The sequence below is a fragment of the Haplochromis burtoni genome, unplaced genomic scaffold (genome assembly GCF_018398535.1).
Source record: "Haplochromis burtoni strain Fernald_Lab_line unplaced genomic scaffold, NCSU_Asbu1 Contig_123, whole genome shotgun sequence".
NCBI lineage: Eukaryota > Metazoa > Chordata > Actinopteri > Cichliformes > Cichlidae > Haplochromis > Haplochromis burtoni.
In genome coordinates this window covers 1058666-1070666 of record NW_024582484.1, presented here as the reverse complement: position 1 = coordinate 1070666, position 12001 = coordinate 1058666, and the positions used below count along the sequence as shown (strand labels likewise).

At 43.3% G+C, this 12001-nt stretch overlaps 1 protein-coding gene across 6 annotated transcripts in view; it reads right to left on the bottom strand.

Moving 5' to 3' along the window:
• Window positions 1–10371, bottom strand: part of LOC102314069 (latent-transforming growth factor beta-binding protein 4) — a 36376-nt gene extending 26005 nt beyond the window's left edge. For 5 of the 6 annotated variants that reach the window (XM_005929375.3, XM_042223927.1, XM_042223924.1 and 2 more), the window contains exons 1-3: window positions 9773–10371; window positions 1506–1751; window positions 1120–1193 (exon numbers count right to left, since the gene is read on the bottom strand). In XM_005929375.3, the coding sequence (XP_005929437.2) occupies window positions 1120–1193; window positions 1506–1751; window positions 9773–10049 (597 nt within the window). In that variant the 5' untranslated portion in view covers window positions 10050–10371. The remainder of the gene's footprint in view (window positions 1–1119; window positions 1194–1505; window positions 1752–9772) is intronic. The other variant, XM_005929376.3, reaches the window with a different exon arrangement.
• Between the last annotated feature and the right edge of the window lie 1630 nt (window positions 10372–12001).

Sequence of the window (12001 nt, the reverse complement as noted above, 5' to 3'; positions counted from 1 at the left end):
AGGTGAAGTGTCTTGCCCAAGGACACAACGACTGAAACTGTCCAAGCTTGGGCTCGAACCGGCAACCTTCCGATTACAAGATGAACTGCCAACTCTTGAGCCACAATCGCCCTGTTTAAGTATCTCGATGTCTTGTTCGAATGATGCGAGAAGTGAGCGGGAGATCAACAGACGGATTGGTGCTCTGGCTGGTCATGAGCTGTGGGTAGTGACCGAAAGAACGGGATCACAGATACAAGCGGCGGAAATGGCTGGCCTCTCCCTTAGAGATAGGGTGAGAGGTTCTGCCATCCCGGAGGGGCTCAGAGTAGAGCTGCTGCTGCTCCACATCGAAAGGAGCCAGTTGAGGTGGTTCAGGCATCTGACAAGAATGCCTCCTGGGCGCCTCCTGGGCGAGGTGTCCAGGCATGTCCCACCCCTCCAGGGCAGACCCAGGACACGTTGGAGAGATTATATCTCTTGGCTGGCCTGAGAAGGCTTCGGTGTTCCCCCGGAGTAGCTGGAGGAGGTACTTAGGCTGCTTGCCAAACGACATGGCCCCGGATAAACGGAAGAAGGTTGATGGATTTAGATGTTTTTAAAGAACTTCCAAGAATTTTTTTTAAATAACTAAAGAATTCTATATTTAAGAAAACAATTGTTTCAAATAAAATCAAAGATTTAAATGATAAAAAAATAAATTATATATAGATGTAATATAATTCTTATTAATTATTAAAAATGTAATAAAAGATCATTAAAAGATTTAAAAATTCCAATTGTAAAATTTATTGATTATTAATAACATGTAAAAGAATAAATCTAAGAACAAAACAAAAGAATATGTGGAAATATAAAAATATGTAAAAACAGATGACATAAATGCCAAAACTGAATATTAATGTTTATGAAATATCTACAAAATAAAAAGCTTGTAAAACCTCGATGACTGTGAGAGAATATTATTTAAATGCCTGTGGCCAGTAATAAACAAAGATATTTACAAAACTATAAGAATGTAAAAATACAAAAAACGAAACAGCTGTTCTTTGTTTTATCAACAGCTTGAACAAAACGTTTATCATCACATGATGACTGACAGTTTAATCGTCCAATCAGAGGAGCTGTTAATGTTCTTACCTTCACCTGGTGGACCTTCACGTTGGCCTCAGGGGGGTGCTGAACTCTGACCTTCACCATGGGCCCGCTGGGGGCTGCATGTGAGTGTGAACATTAAAGGATAACTGCAGTGAGGCACCATTCACAATAGCAACAAATTACCAATGGAAGCCCGAAGCTGCCAAAAATGTATCAACTAAATGACCAATGACAAACAAATAAAGATATTATTACATATAAACATAATAACTGAGCAAACTACAACCGAAATAAATAAAAATCTGTAAAATATTGAGATATCAAGAAATATTTTTAAAAATTCTATATTTCTAAACTCCAAAGAGTTACACAAAAACGTCATAGCCACCCATCGACACAGTTGGGGTTAAAGGTCACAGGTCGCTTACCTCCAGCAGTCATTGCCTCTGCGTCCCGTCCTAGCGGCAGCAGGAACTCAGACCGAACCAGCTCCTGATTGGATGCCATGGCAGAGAGGAGAACCGGCTTGACGATCTCATTGGTGGAGAAGGCTGCAGAGGAGTCTGTGGGTGTGACGGGGATCTGGCAGAACTTCCCGGTGAAGTTTGGCGGGCACAGGCAACGGTCCTTCTGCAGACAGACTCCGCCGTTCTTACAGAGCAGAGGACAGAGGACTGCGGGAGGCAAACAAACCTGCTTACTTATCTATTCAGTAAATAAATACCATCACAGGTTCATGATTCCTGGAAGCTGTTTACAGAACAACAGCAGTAAAATCTGTGAAATTAGGAAGAGCTCACACGCAGGCTAAGGATCGAAATAAAAAATAAAGTACCAAAAGCTTCAGTTCCTTTAATGAACAGCAGAGGCAGCAGTGAGTCAGTCCCCATAGACTGCCATGTTAAAATAACACCTCTACGCTGGGAGGATGCTTGTATTAATTGTATTAAAGCTTAAAGTTGAATAATTGAGGGTGTGGCCTCTTTGCCCAACAGGTGGATGGTGACACAAGTGGCTGTAGCTGCTAGCTGTCTGCTAGGCTTCACCTGAGCTGGACCTCTGGACTATGTTTGTGCTGTTGGAGCTTTTTGGAGCATCTTTAATGACATCATCTGACCAATAATATGAAATAATTCGTCATTTTCTACATCAGTCTTTGATTACTGAAGTAACCAGGAGACAGAAGAAGTTTCCAGAAGAAATCTGATCGTGTGTGAGTTTAATGAGCCTGCTGCTCTGTCTCCTGGGGGTACCATCTGGACCAATCTGGGAACAACAGAAGAAGCATTTTAAGAAATGATTGGTGATATGTGGGTCTGAACAAAGCTAACTGCTACAATGGGATAGCAGGCTCCACCCACTTCCTGCATGCTGTGTGAGCTCAGCCTCAGGACGCTGGTGTACAGTTACCCAGAGTTCAGCTGTTGCTAATTAACTGATACACAAAGGCCTTAGCACTGCAGCCATGACCTTTCTGGTCTTCAACCTGCCAGTTTGAGTCTAAACACCAAAGCTAGTCCTGTTCCCTCCCCACAAAAACACAAATGCCATCGCTCTGTGATCTGACAAAGTGATTGCTGAGGGTGATTCTGCACTTACAGCTGTAATTCAGGCACCCGACACTGTCATCTCTGTTTGATGAGTTCAGGTTTAAAAACAGACATCGGTAGATGTTTCATATGTTCAGTTTCTTTCTTTTTAACTGTAACCACTGAATGGTTATTTTCAACTCATTTGCAGTATTGGAAATTAAGACTTCTTCAACATAACCTTTTATAATCCACAGGCAGTACCTTTTCAGCCCCCGGGGGAGTCTAGCGCTAAAACATAGACGATATAAAAGATGAATGTTGTTACTGTGACGTCCTGTTCTGAAGTTAAGCGTTTTCACCATTTACAGTGTTTTGACGAGTGAGGGGAAGCTCTGACCTCTTTTCTGGCACTTAAAATGAGCAAAATTTCAAAAATGGACTTTCTGTTTTATTGCATATAACCTGCGATGACTGAGCTCATAAACCCATCAGGAAAATGTTTACAGAGCTCGGGGCTGGGGCTGTTTTTCCATAGGCTTGCAGAGGAACTCTTGAATCGGACCAAACTCGTGTTTGAACTTCAGGAAAAAGATGAACGACTTCCACTGCTGACGCTCCGTGTGCGCCCGTGTCCACGCCCTCACAGTGTGCGTGTTTGTTGATGTTACTCTATCACTCACACACACACGCACGCACACAGCACTGCTGCGTGTGTTGCTGTAAACACAGTTATCATGCTGGACATCAAACCACAGATGGACCACATCAACACAAACACACTTGGAGAGTTTGGACGACGTTCCTGGTGCAAAGCTGAGAAAAGACAGAGCGAGTGTGGGGGATTACACTGATGAAATACTGTAAACACTGAAAAACTGATGGAGAGAATAAACAGAGACAAACATGAAAAATCTATGAGATGAACTTTGATTTTGCCCGTCCCCATTGGCCAATGTCTGGAAGCCTGCCGAGAGGCAGCACCTGGAGGCTTTGAGCTGTAGCTGTACTTTATCCTGTGTCTGTGAGGAAGTTTAAAAAATGTAGGGTGCCAAGTATTCACAGCTTCGGGCTCACATTTTAAATCTTTAACGAATGATCTGAAAGTCTGGTCAGGTTTAATCTGAAAATCTGAACGTCACAAAACATCATCAAACACACTCCAACCCAAAGCCACAAAAGAGCAAAGACTAACACTGATTTAGTTTAGCTCACACACAGCACTGCAGCTCACTAATGACTCAGTCACACTAAGATAAACATGAGACAGTCACCTCCTGAAGACTAATGAAAGTTGGTGTGTGCCCTGTCATTGCATGGAATATTTTCAAATCAAATCACTTTTACTGTGACATCACAGTGCAAGCTTTACAAACAACAGAGGTGTGCAAAACACAAGAAACATAAGAAACAACAAAATATAAGAGCAGGAATGTGGGAATTTTAAGGATAAATATATGTACAAATATAAGAATTCACTCAGCAACCATTTGGAAGTAGTTGAATTGACCAACCTGGACTGACTGAGACAGACAGACTGACTCCATCTTAGTCCCTTTTTATCAGCGTGTCGATCAGCGTGTCATTATCCGGTCTTTCAGTGATGATGTATGAATCCTGCTTCCGGGTCCAAACTACTCTGCGTTTATTAAGGCTGTTGTGTTTTTCACATGTTTTAATGCTTTGTATCTTGTTCTATTTAATCTGAACAAGCCCCTAAAAACAGTCAGTGATCACTGTCGGCCTCTCTGTTCATTTTAAAGCTCAGTTTTTAAACCTTACGATGTAGCTACAGCCCAGCCCATGCAGCAGTATATTAATGACTAACCTCGTATTGTGGATGGATTATCTCAGTTGTTCTCCCGACTGAAGTTTGGTCCGTTTACAGCATCCTGCCATGCGATTACATTTGTCTCTAACCATCAGGAACCCTCAAGTTAACTTTTATTGAGTGGAAAAAAGTTAGCGTTCATCCTCCAGCTTCACTGTGTTTATGCTATGCTAACATAGCTGTGTAGCTAGCAATCACATAGCACATCATTATATACCAGCTAGCCCAACTTCAGTAACCCTACAAACGTCACTGCTGTTTAGTTTTCTCTCTTCTTTATGTTGGAAGTGATAGCAGAGCTGTACGTTTGAATTCTTTCAGAAATCTCTCAGTCAGGACATGCTATATCATGTTTAGGTGGAAGCTAGCGAGCTAACTTCCTGCTAACTTCTAACTCTGTTAAACTTCATGAATTCTGTTTTCATGGATGCCTGGATGTTAAACTTTATTGTTACACCTGGTAAAGCAGCAACGCTGATGCAGACCTGGTCAAAGCACCAATTTGAAAGGCAACAAGATCACAAGTTCACCACACGTGGTTGCAGTAACTGTGGTTGTGCCGTTGCCTACATACACTATTTAGCACCCCTGTGTGAGTGTAACATTCACGGTCACTGGTGTCTTTACAGGTTTTAAGGAGGTTACCCACTGAACCTTTACGTCTAATGCAAAGCGCACATCTCCGTGTTTTTCAGTTATGGAAACTCGGTACATCTGCCCTCATATAGGACTTCAAAACCAGGAGCTTTCTAAAAATGTTGCACTTATGATGTAAATGTGAAAAAAGAAGGAAGAAAACAACAATAGCATGTGTGGTTTCCTGCCACACCGCAGTGACCGTGACCGTCACCTCCAGCAACTCCCACAACTCACACTCAGCTTGTTTTTTCCTGACCCGCAATCCGAATTTATCACTGAACAACAGATACGACTGTGAGACGCAGCAAACCGCACATGCACAAACTCTCCCTGACAGTTCAGCAGCTAATTTAGTCAGCTCCTGCTAGCCTGGTGGATTTACTTGAAGAAGTGTGATTAAAAGTAGCTGAGGAATCTGCCAGCCCCCACCCATGGATGTGCAGACAGCCGTCATCGGGTTATTGGGATATGGAGGAAAAACTTCAAAATGTTAAGAGTCTCAGGAAGATTTTCTCCTCTTTATGGAGGCTTTTGTTGCTTTCTGTTTTGGTTACCCAGTTACAGTCCAGTTCCTGTAATAGACTTAAATTACCCGAACCCCACAAGGAATACATTATCCCCCACCTCGCTCTGTAATGTTAATCCTGTCCAAATGGAATGACATCCATGCTAGCAGCTCTGAGAAGTTGCTCTGAAATGTTAATATTTAGTTTATTTAGTAGAATTTCTATTGCTTTGGTTTGTATGTTTTGACAGATAACATCTCCCATGATTTCCTTTACATTCGTGTGCTTCTCTGTTTTGATTGTTAGTCTGTATGTAAAGCGAGAGAGGCTGATGGGGGGAACAGCTGTTTGGACAGGGGGATTAACCTCTGACCCTATGATGTCACCACCTCCTCCCTTGTGTTTGTGTGTGTTTGTGTGTGTTGCTGTCCAGTCTTACCTCACTGCCTGTTTAAACATTCACACATCACCAGCAAAATATCCTGGGCACATATGTGTGTGTGTGTGTGTGTGTGTGTGTGTGTGTGTGTGTGTGTGTGTGTGTGCATGTTCCTGTCTAGCTATCTTTGTGAGGACCGAAATCTTGCATTCTACTATACTTGTGAGAACCAACAGTCACTTGTGAGGACACACTCACCGGTCCTCACAAGTTGGCAAAATGTGGTTTTAGTGTCAGGGTTACAATTAGGTTCATGGTCTAGGTTTAGGTGGTAAGGGGCTGGGAAACCATTATGTCAATGAAGGCCCTCACTAAGATAGCTGAAATGGGCTTGTGTGTGTGTGTGTGTGTGTGTGTGTGTGGTGTGTGTGTGTGTGTGTGTGTGTGTGTGCGTGATACAGAAGAGCTGTACTCCACATACTGAGGACTTGACATCCATATGACGACAAAAAGCAAGGCCCCCCCCCCGGTGACATAAGAGTTATATTGCTTGATTAAAATTTGGCTGAAAGTCACCATCAGGTTGGCTCTCCAACAAACTAAGTTACTATGATGTCCTCTGAAACACAGGGACGTGCGATGGGGCTATTTTTATGATCAATGAAAGCCATATGTCAGTGGTCACTCTTCTCCCTCTGCCCCTCTGATTCCTCTCCTTCTCTCCAGATGTAGCACTTGTTGCACAAATATCCTGAAAACCAGCAAACAGCCATCGGTATTCATCAACATGAAAATACGATGGCGCAAACTCTTCAAACCATCAATGAGGGTAAAATAAAAAAACCCTTGTGGAAAACCCTTTTCTAAACCAAGGCCTTTAAAGCATAAAACAGAGGTAGGAACAACTACACATCTGCAGGTGTACACCCCCCACCACCTCCTGCTCTGCAGAGGAGGATTTATGGTTTACTGACCTACAAATAGTCACAGACAGCTATCACTGTTAACCTTTAGTGCAAACAGACTGCCACTTCCTGAGTTTAGTGTTTGAGGCAGCAGCTCTTTCTAAGAAATTTAGGTATGGTGCTGAAAGTTGCCAGGGAAACACCTGGAAAGAAACCATGCTTGGTTAAAAAAAATTAAAAAAAAAATAAAATCAAGAGCAAACACTTTCCACCCCTCAAGACAGCGTGGAGAGAATACAGGAATAAACAATAATGCTGAACTTTAAACGCCTTTTCTAGACTGGTGAGATGAAAACTGGTGATGTTAGCCATGTAGCAACAGCTTATTACGTGAGCGAACTGATACAATTTACTGCAGACTCCTGGTCTATTTTTCTAGTAGTTCAGAAAATATGGATGACTACAATCAAAGCATTGTCATTTTCTAATTTTGAGTCAGTCCAGCATTCACGACCTTTGCCTTAATAGCAGAGCATCTGCCCAAAGAGCTCATTGCATAAACAGGCTAATCTCAAACTAGAAAACATCCAAGTATGAACTTAATTACCGTTTGGTATTCAAATGGAGAGCAGCCACCACCAGCACCATGCTCAGTTTCACCGAAAAGAACAAAACAGGAAACATCGGGGTAACTTTGCACTGCTGGAGACAGTGAAGTCAATAAATGATGGTGCTGAACTTCTAATAATGTTTACACTGATAAAATGAAAGCTGATAATGCTTTTGCATCAGCAGCCTGAAGAGGGAGCCAATGAGCCATTTGTTAAGACTGAAAACAATCAATTTATGGGATTAGCTCAATCAAAGCTTCAAAACTAACTGCCAAACAGTTAAATTAATACTGTAAATACTGCATTTTCTCTTGGTGTAATACCGGCTCAGATGAGGCCTTAAGCTTGTTGGTAAAATGCTGCCCCCTGCTGGGGAAGGTTTTAAAAAGTGCTCAATTTAAATTCGCAGATTATCTGGTAACATGTAGCTTCCACTCCTGAGAGGTTTTAAAGGTCTGACTATGGAAAAGAATATTGAAATGTTTAATTTTCGATTAGTTTTGACCCTTTTCAAATCGTTCTGCTGTGAAATTTGGGATGAATTAAGATAAGCACTCAGCTTATCTCAGTGTGAGTTTGACTTCCAGTTCGAAGCCTTTTTTGTGGGGCTTTTCTGATCCAAGCAGATTAAATATGAATCATGGTAATTGCGATACAATTACAGTTGGAAATAATGTAACGAGTGATTGGTGATTAGATAAACTGCTGGCTTGTGTTTCGACCCACTAATTAAGTTTAAATTAAACAGCGCTGGACGCTCTGTGCTTCCTGCGAGAGTCCTGAGCTGTTTGACAGCTCCGACTCGCTGCCAGCAGGAACGATTAACACTCACTGACCAGGGATCAGATCAGACTATACAACTATTCACTGGCTGGGCTTCAGCCTCCCAACTCTGCCAACCATCAAAGAGCTCCAGGTCACATGACTCAGCTGGAGCAGCTTCACACGTGAAGCCTCATTGAGAGCGTGAAGATCAAATGTTCAGCGCAGGAGTTATTATCTCTGACGGGCTGGAATTTTCTTGAGCTCATTCGCTATAAATTTTGGTGTAAATCTCAGGTTTGAGCCTCTCATGTTACCTCAGATTCAAGTCCAAGAGTCCAATATCCGACTTTAGCAAAGTAAATCTAGGCAGAGATCATCTGACAACACTTACAGTAATTTATAAAGAATGTCCAGATTCCTCAAACAAAGAAGAAGAAGAAGAAGAAACCCCAGCAGCATTAAGATAATAAAACACTCCTCGCTATTTATGGGCAACAAAACACAAAAACGGATGATACTGCCAGCAGTGGTGGACTCGGCTGGGACAGAAGAATTAAGCAGACCTATTAACAAAAGCTGCAGTTCCTTTAACATCCACAAGAGGCTGGTGTCAGCAGTGAGTCAGTTCCCGTAGACTCCCATTCAAAACTTTACAGCAAAACTAAACATGTTTACAGCCTGATGCACAATCTGTTAGGTGTGTAGATAATTTTGCCTTCATCACAACTGTACACAAAAAAATGTTTTTATAGCTCACCTGTTTAAACTGTATTAAGGCTTAAAATTTGTATTATTGGGGGCTCTTTGACTGACATGTGGCTGAGGCTGTTAGCGGTCTGCTCGGCTGCACCTCAGCTAACTGGAGTCCCTGAACTGGACCTTTGGACGTGTTTGTGCTGTCAGGGCCTTTGTTAATACTAATATGTGACCAATAACATGGCTGTTGTGAGGTTTATGGTTCAAAGCTAATGTAGCCTTTGGTGATTCACATGTCACGTGAAGCAGGTCAAAAACAACCCGCAGTAAAATTGCTGGTTCGTGTTTGTTCGGTGAGTGCTTGTTTTTTAGCTACAGAGGATTCTGCAGGACATTTGGACGCTGCCCATTTTAAATAAGAACATATTAATGACTCAAATGAGTTTTCATGACGTTTTCAGGGACATGAACGGGAAATTCTGCGTCTCAATTATTTTCATAAATAAAGGTTGCGTGGTCTGAACTGGGATTACATCAAGACCAGCTGGCCCTAACTCGACTTCAGCTGATATCTCTTCAACACAATACACGGATGTCGTGGACATAAAAGTTTGCTCACATCCTGCTGATCGCTTCACATCACTTCATACTGGAAGCTTTACACCAACTTCCAGCAGGAATTTAAATTTGAAGCAGATTTAAGACAAGCTGCACAAACCTGCACGTGTGCATTATTTACTGCACGCAAACATGGCAGTGAACCTGACACTGTCCCTCTCTGTGACAGAGTTATTTATTCACATGCAGGTCTTTAAAGTTAAAGCTTCAACTCACAGACTCTGAAGCCTGGTCCGTGAGAGCCGTCTCTCCTTCCTCCTCCTTCGCCGCCGCTGTACAGTGTCGTCACGTTGCCTCTCTCGCAGTAGTTGACACATCGGTCCTGGCTACAGCGCACCTTGCAGATGGTCGGCGTGAACGTCACCTGGATCGTCTCTACTCCTCCCCCTCCTCTCACTCCTCCTCCTGCTGTCTGTCCATCGGCTGGCAGAAGGGAGGTGAAGAAGAAGATGAAGGAGCAGGACAGTGACAGGAAACAGCAGAGTCGCTGCATGTCGAGTGTTTGGAGTCAAAGTTTGCGAGCGTGATGCATCGCCAAAAAACTCCCAAACCTCGGCGCTCTGGCTCTGCCCCGCGTTCTCTCTTTCTTGCTCTGTGGTGGAGTGCGAACGAGCGTCGCAGGAAAAAAGGAGGGAAGGAAGGAAGAAGAAAACACGTTTCCCCCCTCCCCTCTCCCAGTTCGGTTTTTCCCTAAACACTCCTGAGTGAGAGAGCGAGCGAGCGTGCAGGAGAGAGAGAGGGGAGAGAGATAATTGAAAGCAGTGTGCAGGACTGGGCTCCGATCCAAACAAAATGTTTAGCGGGGATCTGGTCCATCAGTCCACACTGAGAGAGCAAGCATTACTGTATCAATCTCTCTCCCCTCTTCACTCCTCCTCCTCTTCTTACTTTATTGGCCTTTTCTTCGGTACAAACAGAGGCCCACTATCTCTGCACACAGTTTCATAACCCACTGCAGAACACTGGAGGACGTCACGGTGGTGATGCAACCCCGGTTTTGGGTTTCTGGGGGTCAAATTCACCAAAAGTTTTAAAGTGGCTCCACGGTGCAGAGTTTGCAACTTTAAACCGACAGAATCCGATCATTTCCTCCACCTGTGAACGCAACACTGACCAACACTGACCTTTGACGCTGATACCATGCCAACGTGACCCAGCATTCAGTGTGTTTTTGCTCTGTGTTTTGTCTCCATCAGCCTCCAAAGGAAGCCCAACACATCCATACACAGTGTCAAAGATGGATGTCACGTGACGAGCGTTTTTGCCGTCGCCATTTTGGTGTTTTGAAACCAGATGTGTCAAACGAGGATCGAAGCTTCCATTGAAACTGCAGCCCTGGTGTCACAATCCTCCCCTACTTTATGACTATTTGCTGACTTTTGCTGGAGTCAGCAAATTATTTTGCTTTCCTCTTTTCTATTGCTGGAGGTTTCTTCCTGTTTAAAAGGAGTTTTTCCTTCCCACTGTCGCCAAAGCGCTCGATCAAGGCGGTTGTCTTTGTACTATCGTAGGGTCTTTGCCTTACAATAAAAAACGCCTTGAGACAACTGTTGTTGTGATTTGGCGCTGTATAAATGTAAGTATTGAAGTGCACACTAAGCAGTGCGACTGGTTGGTTATACTGGGAAACCAGTGGAAACAGTCTGTTTTATTTCAGCTGTGTTAAACTGTCTGAGAGAAACCAAAGAACAAATCAAACATGCAAACTTCATATGAGGGTGAGCTGTTCCACACAACAAAGAAACTGCTTTGGACGATCAAGTTGATCCTAAGGATCTATGTTTCTACCCTCCCTCTCTCTTTCTCTCTGAGCACTAAGGTCTGAGGGATATTTTCTGGAGATCTGATTGGTCAGTGGATCACGATTTCATGCCTGCTGATCTCTGATCAGCTTTAGAGCAGCTTCGCTCTGCAGGGTAAAACCCAAAGGCCTCTCAGCCAATGAGAGCTGAGACAAACTCCATCTGCTCTGAAACTATGAGCAGACGGTTATAAATAAAATCCTAGTATTTAAATACATGTAATAATTCTATATTGTTTGATTTTCTAACACTGTGACGTGCACAGAGCTCACAGGAAGCTTCATTGCTCTCTTTTTTAATCAGTGACTTATTTACATGATACACTGGAACATCGCTCACCTTATCTTAATGACCTTGTAGTACCATATCACTCCATCAGAGCACTTCGCTCTCACACTGCAGACTTACTTGTTGTTCGTAGAGTATTTAAAAGTACAGGGTGGGCCATTTATATGGATACACCGTAACAACATGGGAATGGTTGGTCCTGTTTGTGGCACATTAGTATATGTGAGGGGGCAAACTCCTCAAGATGGGCGGTAGACAAGGCTGGACTGGGACAAAAAATCGGCCCGGGCATTTTGACTAGAGACCGGCCCCAGGGGCGGAGCGTGGGGGTGGCTTACTGGGCTTAAGCCCGGGT